The sequence below is a fragment of the Oncorhynchus nerka genome, linkage group LG2 (genome assembly GCF_034236695.1).
Source record: "Oncorhynchus nerka isolate Pitt River linkage group LG2, Oner_Uvic_2.0, whole genome shotgun sequence".
Classification (NCBI taxonomy): domain Eukaryota; kingdom Metazoa; phylum Chordata; class Actinopteri; order Salmoniformes; family Salmonidae; genus Oncorhynchus; species Oncorhynchus nerka.
In genome coordinates this window covers 65,824,404-65,844,359 of record NC_088397.1, presented here as the reverse complement: position 1 = coordinate 65,844,359, position 19,956 = coordinate 65,824,404, and the positions used below count along the sequence as shown (strand labels likewise).

The 19,956-nt window shown below is 41.3% G+C and overlaps 1 protein-coding gene across 3 annotated transcripts; it reads left to right on the top strand.

Moving 5' to 3' along the window:
- Positions 1-6,842: 6,842 nt before the first annotated feature.
- LOC115140021 (GATA-binding factor 2-like) lies at positions 6,843-19,493 on the top strand. 3 transcript variants are annotated; one of them, XM_065001663.1, is made up of 6 exons: positions 6,843-7,219; positions 7,782-8,159; positions 8,710-9,300; positions 13,222-13,367; positions 16,651-16,776; positions 17,377-19,493. In XM_065001663.1, the coding sequence occupies exons 2-6, from the start codon at positions 7,928-7,930 to the stop codon at positions 17,662-17,664; spliced, it is 1,383 nt and encodes a 460-aa protein (XP_064857735.1). In that variant the 5' UTR covers positions 6,843-7,219; positions 7,782-7,927; the 3' UTR covers positions 17,665-19,493. The 3 variants fall into 3 exon arrangements, with proteins under 3 accessions (XP_064857735.1, XP_064857730.1, XP_029533875.2); XM_065001658.1 differs by having other exon boundaries at positions 7,639-8,159; XM_029678015.2 differs by lacking the exon at positions 6,843-7,219 and having other exon boundaries at positions 7,236-8,159.
- The last annotated feature ends 463 nt before the right edge of the window (positions 19,494-19,956 follow it).

Below are 19,956 nucleotides of genomic sequence, written 5' to 3'. Positions count from 1 at the left end.
ATGCAACAGTGCCTGGACACAGTCTGGGTGGTTCAAGCCCTGAATGAGGATTATTTTGCATTAGATTTGTGTGTATTGTTGTGATATGTTAGATATTACTGAACTTTTGAAGCTTGGAATACAAGCATTTCCCTACATCCGCAATAACATCTGCTAAATGTGTGTATGCGACCAATAAGATTTGATTTGATAGACGTGGTATATCAGACCATATAACATAGGTATGACAAAAAAGTATTCTTACTGTTCCAATTATGTTGGTAAGGGTGTTGTGGTATATGGCCAATATAGCACGGCTAATGGCTGTTTCCAGGCACTCCGCATTGAGTCTGCTTGAGAACAGCCTTTAGTCATGGTATATTGTCCATATATTACACCCCCTAACGCACAGTATATCAGCAATGCGAATTCAATGGCTATAGTTCATTCTTACATGTGCTATGTTTGAGCTCCTTTTGAAACAATAATCGAATTGAAAACATTATTGGCATCGTTGAATTCGAGTTTCATAATAGCAAGCTAGGACTGATGGTTTGGTTAACTAAACTAGCAAGTCTGTTTGTTTGGTTACCAAGGAAACCAAGGCTATCTAGTAAACTTGCTAGCTACTTCAGTGGATGTTGAACACGTTTCTACCTATAAATGAACCAATTTCTAGCGGCAAATGTTAAATTATAGCCATGGTATAAAAGGGATCATCAACTACGTAGGTGCTCTATGCGTCCTCTGTAAAATAATGCAACTCTCAGTTCAACTTGTGGAACACACCTTCAACGTCGTTCATTATTTTCCATAGAACGCCCCTCGTTGATTATCTCTTGCTTAACAAGAACTTAAGTCAATAAGAAGAAGTAAACAGTGGGCTACATGACATTATAACAGAACACCCTATTGGCCCCTAAATATGCATCCCTCTGGGCACAAAAACTGGTTGAATCAACATTGTTTCCACTTAATTTAAACCAAAAAATGAAATGTGATGACGTTGAATCAACATGAGGGAATTTCACCTAACTTTTATCCTAAATCCGATGATATGATGACATTTTTTGTTGATTTCACGTTGAATTCACATTAGTTGACAACTCAACCAAAACTAGACGTTGAACTGACATAGGCCTATGTGCCCAGTGGGATCTTATTTTATTAACGAAATGAATTATTAACGAAATTACATTTAAAACAATGCTAATTCTAATCGAAAAGTTTTTTTTTGTTTTTTATTGATTTTGTAACATGTTTTAGCATGTTAGCATAGGAAACTGAAAAGTTTCAGAAAAAACCCCGAATGTGATTATTGTTCAATTTCTTTCATCCATGGGATGTGAAAACGGTTATCCAGTGAAATCCAACATCAAATAATGAACTAGTGTGCAATACCACAACGAAGACCATGGTGCTCAGAATTCTTAAGATACAATCTATAGACCTATTTCAAATTGAATAGAATATGATTGTAAGTCATTGAAATATATAGGCTATCCAAATACACTGAAAACAATATAAATATAGGCCCTATAAGCCTTTGCACACGCAGTTTGTTAAACTTGTAAATCCCCACCCCATCCCCCCCTCACACACCCCACCCCACCCCGCTATGTCTATCATTCGCAGAAATCTCCTCGGGTAAATGATGCATTCGATGCATTGGATGTATTTGTCGTGAGAGTTTGAAAAGGCGGTGATAATCTGGGAGAGGGAGATAAGAAATGCCATTTATTCCGCGGTACTTTGGAGCCTATTTCCCGGGCCGATCAGTCCCTTTCTCCTGACACCTCCAGCAGCTTGCTGATAACGATTAGGCTATTTATTATCTTCACAAGGAACAAAGATTAGCTAGCACCGATGAAAAATTACCCCGGGATGGGTTATAATCAAAAGAAGGAGGACCCAATGAGCATATTTACACACACGCACACGAACACACACACACACACACACACACACACACACACACACATCAGCCTTGAAATCTCAGTTTCTTCTTCCTATTAATCAAACATTGCCTGTCGCTCACAGTATATTGCATAAGGGGTGTCTCCTATCCGCTGCACGGGACAAATTAATGGGAGCAAAACAGACATCTTGAATTTATTTGAATTGGATTAAGACCAGGCATAATAATAATATAATTGCACCAAACTTTAAATAACATTATTAGTGTTGTAATTTACTGCATAAATTATTACCTCTCCCTCTTTCTTCTCCTCTTGTTGTTAGTTTGAATGGAATTACTCATGTCACTGTGGCAAAAGGCAGTGTTTGTATGTGCGCCTGTGTGTGTTTAGGAGAGAGAGACAGAGAGAGAGAGAGAGGGAGAGAGAGAGAGAGAGAGAGAGAGAGAGAGAGAGAGAGACGAGTGTGGAGAAGGAGAAAGAGAAAGAGAAAGGGGTGAGTGTGGAGGGATTAATTAAAAAAGTGAGATGGAAATGGATGTTCGCCACTGATAAGGTTTTATCGCGTGCGCATCAAGAGCGCTCCGGTTCTGCCCACCACACCAGATCAAAAGGGCTCTCGCTAAACGCCCATCGCAGCCAACATTGATAGCTCCACATTATCATGCTGATTAGTTTAATATTTGGCACACTTAAATATGTTGGCTGGGTATTGTATCCAAGAATTCACTGCGCACAATGCTGTCACTTGTTCATGCACGATTTCATTTGTGACATTGAGGTTCTCTTCTTTCCTGTCTTTTAAACAGGATTATTTTGGGAGCTGTGGTGGCAGTACCTGATAAGGCCCAACCGAAATATTTCACCGTCATCCGTTCTAACAAGATTACCTGCGTTCAGTCCTATTGTGATTAAGTCGACCAAGTGACATGGACCTCAGGCTTCCAGACTCCACATTGACAACCTAACCTAACCAATGTCTAACATTTGTAAATTGAGTCAGACTAACCTAACCTGATACAAAAACACACCAGAGAAGGAACAACGTTAGCTTTTAATCATTGTTCAATTAATTTTGATTATTGAGAATAATGCTCCAAAACATAGCATAATAATAATTTTCCTTGAAAAAAAATATGTAGCCCTTCATTATTATCAATGTAAATTGTGATTTTTACCCTTATCATTAGAATATTCAAGACTATACTCCCTCCTCATAATAGTAATAATAATAATCGTTATTATAAACCAATTGTTCAGATAATCATGCGAACAAGTAGGCTAAAGCTCTGTCGTGCTATAGCGGATATGAGCCTCTTTGAAAGACGAACGGCTGAAATGGGCTCCCTTTCGTTAAAAATGAAAGTCGAGACACACGGACCGCTCACTTGGCCAGTGCACAAAAGAAGAAGCACAATGCCACACGCTTGTACAGATATTGTAATGATGCACATGAAGACGAAAGGACGAGCGGTGTCATTATTCTCATAAATACACAACTGGCACAATGCACCCAGCTTGCGAGAGATAGCTGCCACATAGCAACAGAGAACCGTGGCAACGTTCTCTCTCTCTCTCTCTCTCTCTCTTGCTTTCTCTCAAGAAGGCGGGTCAGAATGACGGAGTAGGCACGCTTCTAAACAATCGTTTTTATTGTACAGGGATAACACACACACACCGGCAAGACCATTTTAAGCGGTAATGGTGAGAAGAATCTCAATTCTGATGAGGAGCACGAGTAAGATACATTTAAATGGTTATTAGGATAGGCTATACCCCTATGATCATTAACAAAATCTCAACATTCTAAATGATTCTGAATAGCATTCTTCTTTGCAATGATCATGCAGCTCACATCCAACTCCAAATCCACCCAACCACAAGACGAAGGTAAATGAGGGGCCCTTTAGGCAATTGTGTGAAGGAGATGAATGGAGGAGTAAATGGTGTATTTTATAATCACAATAACCAAGGAGGGGAAGTAACTTCAAAGAAGTCCTGATCCCAAAATTAAGCAAGGTCACCTGCATCACCTGATTGGGCAGAATTTGTTAAGTCAAAGTCCTCTCTCATCCATCCATAGGCTACAGTAAAATGAGAAGATACAATAATCTAAATACCGTCAGGTCAGCCTTGGTCAGTCAGGTTTATGGTTCTGATAGCCAAGAGATAGGCCTATAGCTAATGGTCTCTCAAACTTGCACCTGCTCACCTGACACCACAGTTTCAGTGATCTGTCAAAATTGTCGATAAATGCAGCTTGACCAACTATGTTATGTTAGAAAAACATTTTTCCAAAATAATATCAAAATTGGCCTCATATCCTTTCCAACGGTTTGTGCAGAGTTGAACTATCCAGAATACCAGTGGTTTCTCTGCTGTTGTCCTTGCGTTCAGGCTCTTGAGTGTCTCGTGCGTGTAAAATATGACTCCCCACGAGCACCCGGGTTTGCTCTCTCACAACAGGGACTTGCGCCTTTGCAATCAGTCTCTCTATCCCTCAAAGTGCAGCCTGCTTTCCAGCTTTCCCCGGAATGTATCATACCCTGATGTCACATACCCTGACCCGGAAGACAGAGGGTAGGGGTGAAGTAGGTTGGGTTATCTGAAGAGCCTATTGTAGGCTATTAGTTTCAAAATACCTGAAATCCAGCTTCTGGTCTGAATGAAAAGAGAGAGAGCATTTTTCCGTTAATAATGATGATTGCTTTATAACAATAAAACAATGACGAAACAATAACATAAGTCTAGTGGGCTATTGTGTGCGTATATAGGCTAGTTTATATGACAATAATCAAATAATAATAATAGCCTAATAATAATTTACTTTGACTTTGAAAAGTTTCATTTGTTTAACCTAATTCAAAATAATTTGATTCCACAAGCATCACACAAGTCCTCTGAAACGGTGCCACCTTCCCGTGGCTGGGCTAGAAACTGTCTGGGCCCTGTTGTGCAGGACCTGCTGCCTCTCTCGCCTCTTCAATCCGGGCAAATTACCAATGACCAGGGACCATCTCTCTGCTGAGCGAACTCACACCGTGGCGCTCTATCTGCCGCGCGCCCCACATGGACAATGGGAGAGCGATGAAGCGCGGTGGGAACAAACAGGTTAGCAGCGCAAATCCATGTCGCGACATTTGCTCATTATCAGTGTGATTACTCCTGCTCTGAATGCCTTTTTTGTTTCCCAAAGGTACCTATCCCATCTTTACGAAGACCCTTTGCTATAATATAGCACAGAGCACAGCGGGAAAATAACTATTGTCTAGTAGCCTAGTGACAATGTCATCAAAATAGTAGGCCTTATGTCTCAGAACATACACACATACTCTGGATATAGGCTAATCAATTTATTTATATTTCCTGCTACTTATAACATTGTAATAACTGGTAGAGAGGGAACTGATGATAGCACTTTGCCCTCCATCCAATCAAGAATGATGTTCACAGCAAGAGTGCATTAAACAGATATTTTTCAGCTACGTGGTGCTCCCCCAGGCTGTGTACACTCCTTGGTCCATCAGACTGCAGTTCTGCGCTTTATTGATTGCGTTTCAAATTAGACCCAAAGTGTTCTCTGGGGTCAAATCAAATCCCTAGTCGGGCTAATGTGACCAAATCTCGGTTTCGCTGTCTTCTGTCGCCACTGGATCTATGTAGACACATTTCTAAACCACATCAAAGGTCAAAAGACTGTACTTTATTCATTATTAATGCCACTATAGTGAATATCTATTGCAGTCCTCCCAATAGAGAGTGTCTTTGAATGTGTTCCTCGAGTTCATCCTTTGGGACGTAAGCAGATCTCGTGCTCCCCCATCTCCCTACTTGAACTATTATTAAAAGTTAATTTCCTGATGATTCTTGGCGTCAGATAGGCGGCTAGTCGAGCTCCCTCGTCACAAAGTTCCCTGTCATTCATATTCACTCTCCCGCCTTGCTCTGCTATAGACTGCACACACCGCTGGATTGTAGTCCGCAGGGTTAGTCACTGAATGATCCACTGTTATCAAGTGTTTCTGCAGGACGCAAGCGACCAGGAAGTGGCGAAGAGCCTATTACAAATCTATTTGGAGGAGCTATGACACATATTACATACCAGCTGCAATGTGCTACCCCGACTCCAAAATCAAACAGTTTCTCAACAAACACGCACCATTCTCTCATGTGAGTACTCAGGTTAAATAGGTGCGACAACATTTTTGTAAAGCTTTACCCGCAGGATACTCCTCTCTCACAGCCATCACAGACCGGTGGCGACACTGTGTCTTTGCGCCCGTGGCTGGGCTGCTGGGTTCTTTGGGGTAGTTTTTATTGTGACCACATAGCCTACTAAACAAATCCCATTTAGTGGCCCTCTATGGCTGTGGACCTCTATGGCTGGTACTTACCCCCTGTGCTCTGCTGACCCGCCAGTCAAAGGAAGCATTAAGATGTAAAGCAGCGTGTGATCGCCCCTGATTCACAAACAAAAAACACGTTTATGACATTACTGGAAATTAAACACAATTAGGCAAAGACTTAAGACAGACAGAAATCCACAGACGTCACACTGGCCTACACCACAGCGTCACTGTCCGAAAAGCTATCTAATTTGCGTAATTCATAGACTGAACAACATTAATAAAATATACATTGAAGTAGCCCATACTATTTATATTATTACGCACTTTTACGCATGTGATTAAAAATCTGGCACATAGTTTAATTTAGCCTAAATACAAACTAGAAATACTCATGAGTAGCCTATTTATGGAAAAAACGTTTTTTATTCAAATATATAGTGATCATTACACTTGGCATCAACAAATAAATGTTTCCCTTGGTTGAGAAAGCATTGATGTGTGGGCGGTAGCCCGAGGCTGCATATTTAATAAGGTGATTAATACGCCCTGGGATCAGTGGGATGAGACCAGTAAGGCCTACACTCAGGGACCATGACTGTTTTCTCGCTGGTGCTTGGGCTGGAGAAGGTGAATGGCATGGAGATTCCGCGAAAGGAGTTGCCAGAATCAGGGAAGGCAGAATCCAATTGGATGTTGCGGTGTCAACGCTAAATCTAAGACCCTGCCCTTGCACATATGATATTGAATTCACTGGCACCCGTGCTGACAGTTAGTTCAGCTGTATGTTGCTAAAGCTCTATCAGTCTCCAACGGAGTTTACCCAGACGATAACCCTAAACCAAAACCAAGGAAAACAGACCAAAGATATTTTGCCAAAGATATTCCGCATAAATTGAGTCAATACAGGAAAGGAAAATACATTTGCTAACTGAAGGAAAATGATCTCAAAGGGGCTTGAAACCTGAGAAAGTCAAGGTATTTACATGAAATCTGTATTATTTCTTTTCCAAATTGTGTATGAAAATGTATGACTTCTTACTATGTAAGAATGTTAACTGTTTGTTCTGAGTTGGCTACTGACGATTATTAGTTTACTAGCTAGCCCATGACGTGTAGGCATGGGTTCAAAACTATAGCCTACTTATCTGCGCGCGTAACGGTGAGGATGGGTCGGTGATTTCAGGTTCCTCTGAATGGGAGTGGTTGGGGACGAGTGACTCGATGTCTTTATGTCTTATGTTGCATATTCACATGCATCACTTACAAAACGCACCTAAAAAGGAGCAGCCTTCCCGAGTTCTTCTCTTAGGACTAGACGACCACACAGAGATAACCACGCAACACCTTGTAAATGCCTCTGAAATATTAACATCCTATTGTTGGTCGTATTACAGTTATAAGTCCAGTTTTAAACACGACTCGATGCCTGTTGAAGAAGGAGAGTGACAAGAGGAAGTCATCGGACTACGAGTGAGGACCGACGGATTGGAGACTAGCGCAACTTCTTAACACATTTATGCTTTGTTTTCCACAATAGGACATTTTTATCAGGAGAGGGAGACGCGTTTTTTTCTGAAAGATAACGCGAAGAGAGGACGGTTCAGGAACACACTGTCCTCTCCCTTGAGAGGCTCCTCTTCTCTTTTCAACCTGTTTGCCCCACACGGAAAGACTCACGCAGACATGGATGTAGGGGCTGATCCGTCTCGGTGGATGCACCACCATGCCGTACTAAACGGCCAACACCCGGACTCGCACCACCCCGGCCTTTCGCACAACTACATGGAGCCCACCGCACAGCTTCTGCCTCCGGACGAGGTGGATGTTTTCTTTAACCATCTTGACTCGCAGGGAAACCCGTACTACCACAACTCCGCTCATGCGCGGGCCAGAGTGTCCTACAGCCAAGCTCACGGTAAGACCTAAAATGCACTTTGCTAAGTGACTTACATTTCAGGATAAAGCGGGAATTATTGTGGGCCTATATTCATTGAATATTTTCTTCAAAATTGTCAGAGCGGATTGGAGCCTATTTTTCTAAAATCAATAAAACAATCTTAAAGGCTTCTTCTGCAAAATAGGTCCTGCATGTTCCAATGCATTTACTAGACCAGATATCTGTATTTGTCATTGACTATAAATAAATAAAACATTTAAAAAACGATGACCCAACACCAGAACAAACATTTCTGGGGTTATCATTTCACTGTTTTTGTCTGAATACCTGCGAACTGTGTATTTTGTGCCCCTCACGAATCGAATAATACCTTGCACAATGATGGATTATTGTCGGATTATTGTCACCCTGCATCAACAGGTGTAGGACTGGTGTACCAACTTTCTCTAATCCTATGACATCACATCATCAAGAGGGCAATGAGAGTTGTAATGGCCATATAATTAGTATGTTTGTGTAGGCCTATGTATTCGATCTAAAAAAACAGATCGTTCTTCTCTTCTTACAGCTCGCCTAGCTGGGGGTCAGGTCTGCCGGCCACATCTCATCCATAGCCCGGGAATTTCATGGCTAGAGCCGGGCAAAGCAGCCCTCTCAGCGGCCCACCATCACAACGCATGGGCTGTCAGTCACTTCAGCAAGACCGGGCTGCATTCCTCAGGCTCTGGGGCTTCAGGCGGCCTATATCCCTGCAGCAGCAACGCCAGCACGGCCTCCGCCTCCTCGTTAACGCCCGCATCCCATTCGAGTCCACATCTTTACAGTTTCCCCCCTACCCCGCCGAAAGACGTCTCCCCAGACCCCGGGGCCGCCTCTCCCTTGTCCTCTACCCCGAGAATGGACGAGAAGGAGTCTATCAAGTACCAAATGTCCCTTTCTGACGGAATGAAGATGGAGGGTTCCAGTCCTCTCCGAAGCAGCCTGGCATCAATAAGCGCCCAGACCCCCTCCACGCACCACCCCATACCGACCTACCCCACGTACTCTCTCCCGGCAGCGCATGACTACGGGGGCAGTCTGTTCCACCCTGGCAGCCTACTCGGAGGATCGTCCTCCAGCTTCACCCCGAAATGTAAAAGCAAAACTCGGTCGTGCTCAGGTGAGTCTCCTCTCATCTCGAAAATGTGGCATTTAAAATGTTTGTACTACAGAATAAAATGATGATGACATAGCCTAATGATGATGGCAATATTTTATGTATTATTATTTTTATCATCATCATTATTAATATAATTATTATTTTGACACAACACACCGAAATTACTTTATTGGACTAGTCTTATGCGCTAGGTATATTTAGGCTGTTTTAGCATTATCACAGGTTTGTTGTATCTAAACCCATTATTGAGTTAAAAACAAATAGCATATCTTAAAACATGAATAATATGAAATATTATGGAACACCGTTTAAACTAAAAACAGAAACTAAGGCACATTTTAGACCAAAGCTACTTATGTAGGTATAAATATATATAGCCTATAAAAATATATATATAACAGTTAGCCTAGAATTAATATATTATTTTATATAATACTCTATATATTAACGCCTATGTTTATTTTACATGCATGAGAACATTTCCCCTAATATACTACTGTTCTATAAGACTGGTCCTTTGTGACAAATATCCTGAATAAAACTGAATTAAACTCCAGTTTAATGCAATTTGATTTACTCAGTTAGCCAACTTTCCATTAACGTCCTTAGAAAAGGGTGACAATATCATTACAATAAGCCTCGACGTGTGGTTTGCAGAAGATAATTGGGATGAGGTTACATCTTATCTGGGTGCATGTTGTTAGCAACTCCTTTCATAGCTATTTTCAAACACACCCGTTTCTTTCGTCGCCAAAAGTAAACGCAATCCGCTTCAAAGAACCAGTAGGAAGCTGTAGGCCTCTACACACATACACATAAAGCAGTGTCACATATCCACATAATAGTAATCCTGTATGTGAATTGCTTTGCATAGCCTATTGATGAAGAAGGATATCTCAATCTTTTCATCCCCATGAGGACAAAAGCAGATATTATGGTTAACTATAAGAAATATACTAATTACATATAAAAAGGCCATTCATAACTGTTTATTTGTTATGGGGGGGACAGATACAACAATAAGAGGTGGTGTGAGGTTATGATATACAGTGTCTTCTTCGTCGATTTTGTCTGGCCTTATTTATGTAGCCACGTTTTTAAACAGTAGGCCTACTCCCTATAGGTCTACCGTTTCCTCTTTATTAGGCCAATTGATCATATCAAATCTGCATATTTTTTAAATAATACAAATCAGTAATATCAACAGATGTAATATAATTATAATGATAGTCTCTGTCTAATAATGATAAGAAACCTTGCTTATTGTAAGCTGTGAAGACACAACGTTCCCAGTGTCCCAGTGACACAACTTTGCCAGTGTCCCAGGTCTGAGAAATGTAGGGCCTAGCCCCAGAGGAATCATTTGCTTAGGCCTATTTGGTTGCAAGGGACAGGTAAAGCATACTGCCACGCCTCGAGCACCGCACACACCCAATACCTGTCGTTCGGCTGAGCGTGGGCGCGCTTTGGCTGACACGTTTATTATCCTCTTTTGCAAACCGTGACTCAATTACGCTCGAGCTGCCTTGCCCTTAAGAATGACAAACTAGATACAGCCACAGAGATGTGAAAAGAAGATCTGCTAGAGTATATAGCCAAAACGAGACATTTCTTTGTTACATAATATAGAATTGTCAAGACTTACATTTGGCAACTATAGGCTGAGCTGATTTCCTTGAAGCAGCCCCCTATCTTATAAACCGTCTCCCTTATACTGAGCACCAGTATTCATTTGTTAGAGAAAGAAAGCACCAACAAAAAAACAAATTCACCATATTTCATAAATAGGGATTAGATGTCTCAACATAAACCCTAAGAGTATTCTTAAAAATACAAATAAAAACATCTGTCGCAGTGGTATTACGGTCATTCTCAGACAAAGACACAACTTCCATCAGGAAGACCTAGCTAGGTGTTTGGTAGTGAATCCTCCTCCCTGATAGATTTGTGTGTTAGGGGCGCTCCCTGACATCATGCAGGAATAGTCTGTCCTGTTTCTAGGAGCCTATCTCTGTGGGGATGTCCATTACTGGTGGCTTGCAGGACCATAGAACACTATAGTGTCACACTATTATGGTGAAGTCCCTGATCATGCATACCTTAGAGGTACTTCCTGTTTGACTAAACCTAATTCAGGCCCCCTTCCTCTCTCTCCTCTCAGTCTCCCCAGTTTTTTCTCTCCCTCCTTCTCTGGCTGTCCATACTCAGCATTATCTGGAGCCACCAACAGAGGCAAAGGCCCACAAGCACACTAGTATTACCTCTACTAATCTAGACTGAGAATCTGATCCACATTATAAGCAGCACAAACCTGTAAAAATGGTTCCCTTAAACATTTTTATCTTGAGCAAATTTAAGGTCTGCTTAGTGCAAACTTTGTGAAACATTGTGAACTCTGTGAAAATTCTGTTAAACTTCTGCTGCTCGTTTACTGTGAACACTGAGGCTGTACCCGCTTTAAGTTACAGTTTTAACAATGGCCAAGTAGACTACTGTGGCTATTTGATCATAATGTAGGCCTACTAGAGTGGCCTACCATCAAAAACAATGGAGAAAAATGCATCCCATAACATTTTAACATGGAAATATAATTCAACATACAGTAGCAGCCAATGTGTGGTGGTCAATATAGGCCAACATTCCATGAGACTATTGAAAAATACATGCAGGGTTTGACATTAACCTGTTTATCCACTTGTCCTTCAGACAAGGTGACTGAGAATGTTGTCTTGTTTGTTGTCTTGTTTGATGGAAGAAACCACTTTACAAAATAATAACAATAACATTCATTATTATTCCCATACCATTATTCCAGAAATGATGCTACCCTCTGCCTATTGTCTACTTAGCTTCTTAAAGACAACTGAAAATACAACACTGTTCCTTTAAGACATAAAAAAAATCTCTTTACCTGACTTGCTTTTTCAAAGATGTCTCGAAATGCACACATTTTGTGCTCTTGTAGGAAGCAACCACTCCCCCATTGTTATCTATAAATTAGCTATAACTGGGCTAATAACTCATTAACTATCAAATAATATAAACAAATGTGCACAGGTGGCTACATGCAGCTCTTGCATCTACGTGTGACTACTCATATGGTAAACACAGTTCAGTTCAATGTGAATGGCAATATGGCATGAAATATGGCAATGGATATTTGCATATAGGCCCATTGCAGCTCTGATTGGTTATGGTACACAGGTCTGTGTAGAGGATGGTCCTGAGTCGTGCTAGTCAATGTAGTTGTATCCTACTCCAATGCGCTCTGCCTACAAGAAAATGTCTTGCATAGTTTGTTTTGTTTCAGTATGTTATATTGGAAGTGGCTAATATTGCGTTGATTCGAGCACAATTCCCACCTTAGAGTGAAATGTTGATAGAGTGAACTAAAGGGGAAAACTCTAGAAAGTTGAGTGAAGTTTAATCTTGTGTTTCTCTGCACGCGTTGATATTTATTCTGCCCGGCAGTTCAAGGGGAGCTGTGCTTCCACGCACAGTTTAGTGGGAACATTGATTGCAATCACAGCAAAATGAGCAGAAACGTAAGAGCTGACCCAAAACTGACAGGGAGGAACTTAACCAGATCAAACAGAACAAAGCCTTTTGTTATTCCAAGAGTCTGCAGAGGGTTAAACACACACTTTCTTGCTCTCACACAAACTTCACACCAAAAACACTCAGCTTTCTCATACTAGAGATTAGAACTTAGTAACTCAAATTAATTCTCAAAACTTTTCCCATGCTTTGGTGAACCTAGTATAAAAATATGCAGTCCAGACTTACTTACATGACATTTTACTAAATTGTAAATTTCACTGCTACAGGTTACAGAGTTTTTGCGTATGATAAATGTGTCAGAGTTGACAGGTTAATTTTATAAATGTCCCTGTGCTCTCCCTCCACCTGCATGCTGCTCAGAGGGGCGTGAGTGTGTCAACTGTGGAGCCACCTCTACCCCACTGTGGCGAAGGGATGGTACGGGCCACTACCTGTGTAACGCCTGCGGCCTGTACCACAAGATGAACGGTCAGAACCGACCCCTCATCAAGCCCAAACGTAGACTGGTAAGTACCACGGACCCCCCCCCAACACACTCACACACACACACACACACACACACACACACACGCACACACACACACACGCACACGCACACACACACACACACACACACACACACACACACACACACACACACTCACCCACTCACCCACACACACACACACACACACACACACACACACACACACACACACACACACACACGCACACACACAGATCATGGAGTGCAGAGGTAAATAAGAGCACAAGGTGGGGGGGAGAGGGCAAGAAGGGCACAATTCCAGGAAAGTTATATTTTCCCAATCAGTTTCCGGGAATTGTGTTTCCCACTCACCCCTGTGCTCCTGTACACAGGCTGTTAGCTGAGTGGAGCTAACTTAGTTGTTTCTGCTATCATTATTGCTGCTACTTCTGATACTGTTACTGATATCAGGGCCAGTGCAGGCCTCTCTCTAGTCAGACAGCAGTTCAATGGACTATGTCAATGTTGTAATTACTGAAAACAGTCGTTTTAGACTTAATGTGCTGGTAACTCCATTGATTGCATTTAAAAAAAATTGTTGGGTTAAAATGAAAAGCTATTTTTGACATGTTACAGTATCTATAGCCCTGAGCTAACCAGACTTTAAAACACCTGGTCTCAACAATAACATATGCGCAATGAAGAATGCACATATATGAAACTCTGCGATGGAGGGAATTGATATGATGACCCAATGAGATGTAGAAACCAGAAGATATAAATAAGAACAGAACATCAGTTGTGATTTAGATAATATTATATTGCGTGATGGCCAGTCGGATTTGCATCAAATACAAAAAACAAAGAAATACCTTTCTCCATGGCCTGTTGAAAGATAAATGAGCAACCAAAAAATGATATGCATAAATGACAAAATAACTATATTCAAGATATGATCTGAATATTTCCTGTATTTATAACATTTTAAATAGCCCACAGCTACTGTTCGCGGGCCTAAACCTATTTGCATGTAGACTAATAAATCAATAGCACAATAATAAGAATAATATAAATAATGTAAATAGCATATAATAATAACCATAAACGTATTTCACTGAGATATAATTTCACTAGGCCCATAACCTCTCGATAATTGATTTATTCTGGCAACTCGTGGTTGATTTTTGCAAGAGCATTTTTTCCACGCCCCTCTTGAATACATTGGGATTTTGCAGAAATAGAGAAATGACTATAAAACAAACTGAGCCATTATAAGTGGGAGATCCATCTATAGAAATGAAATACATATGGCTTATAATTTCTGGTAATTCATATCTGAAATGCGGATGTATGCCTAATTAGGGTATGCCTATTCAAATGATTTACGAATTGGTTCCCAAACGTCTCAGGATGCATAATAGGATTATTAATATATTAATCAAAGGGTAAGGATACTAGTATTGAAAAGCATTTATGGTTGAGACACACATAGGTTATTTAACATACAGTATTTCATGTCGACTGCGTTTTTTAAAGGACCATCCTAAAGATCATATAATCCTGTGAACGTCTTAATAAGAGAATGGTCGTTTTCACAAGGTCTCTGCCGACGGCACTGAGCCAGACAATGCTGGCTATACAAAAGGCATCACCGCCGAGACTATTTAGAGACCCATTTTTAGATCACTTTTGAAACATTTGAACACTATCGTGACTTGAGCTGCTTAACATTGTGCGCATCAACGCCATAGGCCTAGGCTATGAATATTTGTGCCTTGAGAAATAATAGAAGTCCAAAGGATATTCCTGGACCACAATCAATATAGCCTAAACGTGCACGAAAAGCATAATAACGTTTAATAATTGTCACTTTGGTCCTAATGACTGAAAAATCAATTCACATTTTTTTCCATACGAGTCGGTGCCTGGTGAGTTTGTAGATACTTTTCTGCTCGCGTGTTTTCAGTGCTCGCGCAGGGGCCTTCCAGTTGTTTCCTATATCCGGATATCTGCGGGTACGGATAAGGAAGCGGGGGCAGCGCATGTTTCCGTCCGTGGCGCGCTAACTACACATACTTTTCTATAGCAGTGGTCAAGTCGGTCAGTCCTCATCTCATAGCATATAGTAAAGCGGACTGGCACAACATTTCAGGCCCGGTTATGTGCACAAAAAAAGCGAGGGCTATCGAGATGCAAGCAGGGCGCACGGGGAGATAAAATACATGGATTTATGCGCTGCTGCCTGTCGGGCCAAGGTTAGGGCTCGAGCCTAGACTTATTTACTTGGAGAGATGTTTATGTAGGGCCAGGTTTACACAAATTGGTGCGTTCCTATTTGACATAATAGAGGTAATTTGCACTAATCCATGTTTTAAAATGATCCGTAGCTGTATAGGGCCATGCACTATTCTGACTGAGGGTTCAGATTACCATATTTAGCTATAGGGGTATACTTGTAAATGTCTCATATTATTAAGTGTGAAGAAACCATCTGTAATAGCAGGGGATCGCACAGACAGCCCGGACACTGGAGGGCCTATAGCCCCCCTCGCTACCTAATCTCCATTCAATAGCGATGCTTTGCATCTGACAGGAAGACCTTTGATAGTGAGTGTTCATCACTACTGTGTCTGTGAAATGAAAACGATTTCTCATGCTGGGAAAAAACTGTAGCCTATATAGACAACCCATTACTTTCTTATATGATCTATTCAGCATTACTTTTATAGTAACATATTGTTTATTGTAGGTTAATACCATCTAGCCAACAGTCGGAGCGCACAGCGCTTCACACGCAGTGAAAGAGAGATGCGTGCTGGCGGCCAAAGATAAATAACACATTTCGATCATGGATAATTACAAAATAATAGTCCTGTCATTATCTTTTTCGGAAAATGATCCATATCTGTTAAGATGCTCGTTTTGTGCGAGTACTCTGGCACACTCCTTGTTAATAGAGACCAATTCATTCACACGTTAACAACTATTTAGTGTTTTGATAAATATTCTGTCTGGGAATGTAAAGACCTGACACATTTGTATTGCATACTTCATTCAGTATTTCATAGCATTTACAATGAACTATCAAACTGTCACGCAATATGAATAAATTACTGAAATTATATGCAAATCTATAACTATGATGAACAACTTTGATCTTAAACAGCATGGAATATTATATGTCCTCTCCGCTCCTGGCAGTCAATATGCAAATAGTATCTACACACCTTCCAGCTCTAAAGTAACCCCCAACCTATTCTTTCATGTGTTATGTGTCCGTTATGTTGTGGTCTAATAAATGCTTTCTTCATGTTTCCATCCAGTCTGCGGCCAGACGAGCCGGCACCTGTTGTGCTAACTGTCAGACCACCACCACCACACTGTGGAGGCGCAACGGCAATGGAGACCCCGTGTGCAACGCCTGCGGCCTGTACTACAAGCTGCACAACGTAAGTCTTTCACTGCTAACCGCCTGGCCTGACCGACCACCAGCCCTGCCCACACTCAGCCAGCCAGGTCAAGTATATGGACAGGTTGCATTGATTAGAACAGCATAAGAAAGAGGGATCGGGAGGGAAGGAGGGAGGGAGACAGGGATCCAGAGCTTGGCCCCTCAGACACACTGGGCCCCGTTGGTGTTTTCTTTCTTTGTGCTTTATTGTTTCCATGGTAGGCGTCATCCCCTTGAGACTCACAATGGTGGGACTGTTATTCCGTCAGACCAACTGCGTCTGTTCAAATGAGGCACAACTGTTCAATGTTCAGCCTTGGTGTATTGCCATGTATTAAATTGAATATGGCCTAGTTTTAGGGAATAAGCTGCATACTGTTTCTGCATGTTCTTTTTTTTTTTTTTTTTTTTTTTTGAAAAATTGGCAAATGACTGTGTCTAGAGTTCTCATAATAAATAATATGGTTTTCAGATAATATACAGTACGTTATTTCTGCACATACTCCATTAAGCTCAAACATATTGAGTTGATTAAAAACCCTTACCACCATCTCAACCCGGTCACTCATCTCTCCCTCCAACCCCCGTCTCCCTACAGGTAAACCGGCCTTTGACCATGAAGAAGGAAGGCATCCAGACACGCAACCGCAAGATGTCCAACAAGTCCAAGAAGGGCAGGCGGGGCAGTGATGGTTATGAGGAGCTGTCCAAGTGTATGCACGACAAGTCTTCTCCTTTCAGTGCTGCCTCCCTGGCCGGACACATGACCCACATGGGCCACCTGCCACCCTTCAGTCACTCCGGACACATGTTGCCCACCCCCACACCCATACACCCCTCCTTCGGCCACCCCCACCACTCCAACATGGTCACAGCCATGGGCTGAGCTGGGGAGGACAGGGAGGCACAGGGGAAGTGAAGGTTGTTCAGTTTTCTAATCGGGGTTGAGGGTCAGATAGGCCTCTGGCTTGAGGACAATGTATAAAATGTTAAAGACATGCATTTGGTGTGTCTGTGTTGATTGTCTTGTTGTATTCATGCATTCCACATTGCGCCACAATATTATTTTGAATGTTCGTTTTAGGACTATGCCCAACTGAGCATAATACTCAATGCATCTTCATTGGGAGTTGATGAAGATTTGGTTTATAGTGCATTACTGTGGCTTGAAAACGCGATGACATTTCTAAAGAAGGCAAATAATTAGTAGGAAAACCATCTGTCATCATTTTGATGTCGCGAGATTGACTTTAGAGTATAACGCTAGCTAGCTAGCTAAGATTGAGGGGAGACCTCCAGATTTTTAGCTAGATAACGTTAGCATTGCTAGCTATTTTTTACAAACTTTGCTAGCAAATTACAACATTGCCATCTGTCTAAAGTACATTTGATAACATAATGATGAGGGCAAAGTTGTTTTCTACTAAATATGTGAATACTTTAGCAATGTCATCATATTCCCAAGCCCCTATAGTGTAATTTAGACACAAAAAATCATGAGCCCCGTTCTACATTTGAGCATCAATATGGCTGTGGCGTCTGTAGATTGTTGATAACAATGACAGTGTGTGACGGAGTGACTGAGGTGCAATCTATGAATAGAGAGGCTGTAAAGGGTACAGTGGGTATATGGGGAACCAGGCAGCATCCACAGCATCCACTGATGGGTGGATGGGAGGGGGTCATTTTCCTTTCTACTAGGTACCCGCTTAGACCAGATACTGTATAGACTACACCTACACCCATCCCCATGCATTTACCATCTCCTCCCACCTCTCCCCCGTCCTGTTGCAGTGGTACTGTATGTGCCGAGCAGGTCTCTAGTAACTGTGAATAATGTAAATGTGTGATATACTGGGGTGGTGAAGACAGAGCAATTCCCTTCACACTGTTTAATAAACATATGCTGGATTTCTGCTCAATGACTTCTACTATTTTTAATGGACATTACAAAGAAAAAATAAACCAGCAAAGAAAAAAAGTTTATAAAGCTTCATTTGAAACAGTTTATTATTGTTGTTGTTGTTATCATACTTATTGTTATTATTATTGTCATTCAGATAATTTATTTTATTTTTTCTTTCACCTGAACTATTATGGATAATGTTATCACCATTTCTATCATTATGAATATATTTTTCAGCTGAAGCGCTTTCTCTGAGCTGTTAAATTTTTTTCTCTTCATGAAAATAAAGAAATCAAGTTTAATTCGGCCAATTGCTCCCTCTTTAAATGATCCCCACAGGACTGTGTGTTAAAATCCTTCAAGGAGACAGAGAGAGATACACAGAGCATAGAAATTGATTGAATAAAACAGATGCCCTTGCCATTTCAGCTGCCATATTAGATACGTCGTACAGAAACTGACGCTATTGTTGGAATAATAAGGTAATTTACACTTTAACACGAAGCAACAATCTGTTCTATCCATCCTATTTCTACGTTTGGGACAGCCTTATTGACCCGTCTTGTTCTATGTTACCTAGGCTTCTCCTGTTTTGTCAGCTTTGCCATGGTGATGGGCAGAACCTGTACCTCTCTGTTTCTCTGCGGTGTGTGTCTCTGTGTCACAGCACAGCTTTGATTTGCTTCCACTCAACCTAACAGATATAAAAACACAGACCTGTTCACTATTACCTGTTCAGAACCATTATAACCTGACAATCTGGATGCCATTGCATACTGATGATAATAAAGAAACCTTGTAAAAATGAATGAGACTTCTTTTCCCCGTGAGAGAATCAGGACTCAACACACACACACACACACACACACACACACACACACACACACACACACACACACACACCTTATACTGTAGCATACACTATGAATGGGAATGGGAGAGTAATTATAACACTAGCAACATGTCACTGCAGTATGGGATATATACTGAACAAAAATATAAACGCAACATGCAACAATTTCAAAGATTTTACTAAGTTACAGTTTATATAAGAAATCAGTCAATTGAAATAAATTAATTAGGTCCTAATCTATGGATTTCACATGACTGAGAATACAGATATGCATCTGTTGGTCACAGATACCTACAAAAAAAGGTAGGGGCGTGGATCAGAAAACCTGTCAGTATCTGGTGTGACCACCATTTGCCTCATGCAGCATGACACATCTCCTTCACATTGAGTTGATCAGGCTGTTGATTGTGGCCTGTGGA

Excerpts from the sequence above, each read along its gene's own strand:
- LOC115140021 (XM_065001663.1), top strand. The coding sequence starts at position 7,928 with ATGGATGTAGGGGCTGATCCGTCTCGGTGGATGCACCACCATGCCGTA. Across the intron at positions 8,160-8,709 it reads GTCCTACAGCCAAGCTCACG|CTCGCCTAGCTGGGGGTCAG; the intron begins GTAAGACCTAAA and ends CTCTTCTTACAG. Across the intron at positions 13,368-16,650 it reads TCAAGCCCAAACGTAGACTG|TCTGCGGCCAGACGAGCCGG; the intron begins GTAAGTACCACG and ends GTTTCCATCCAG.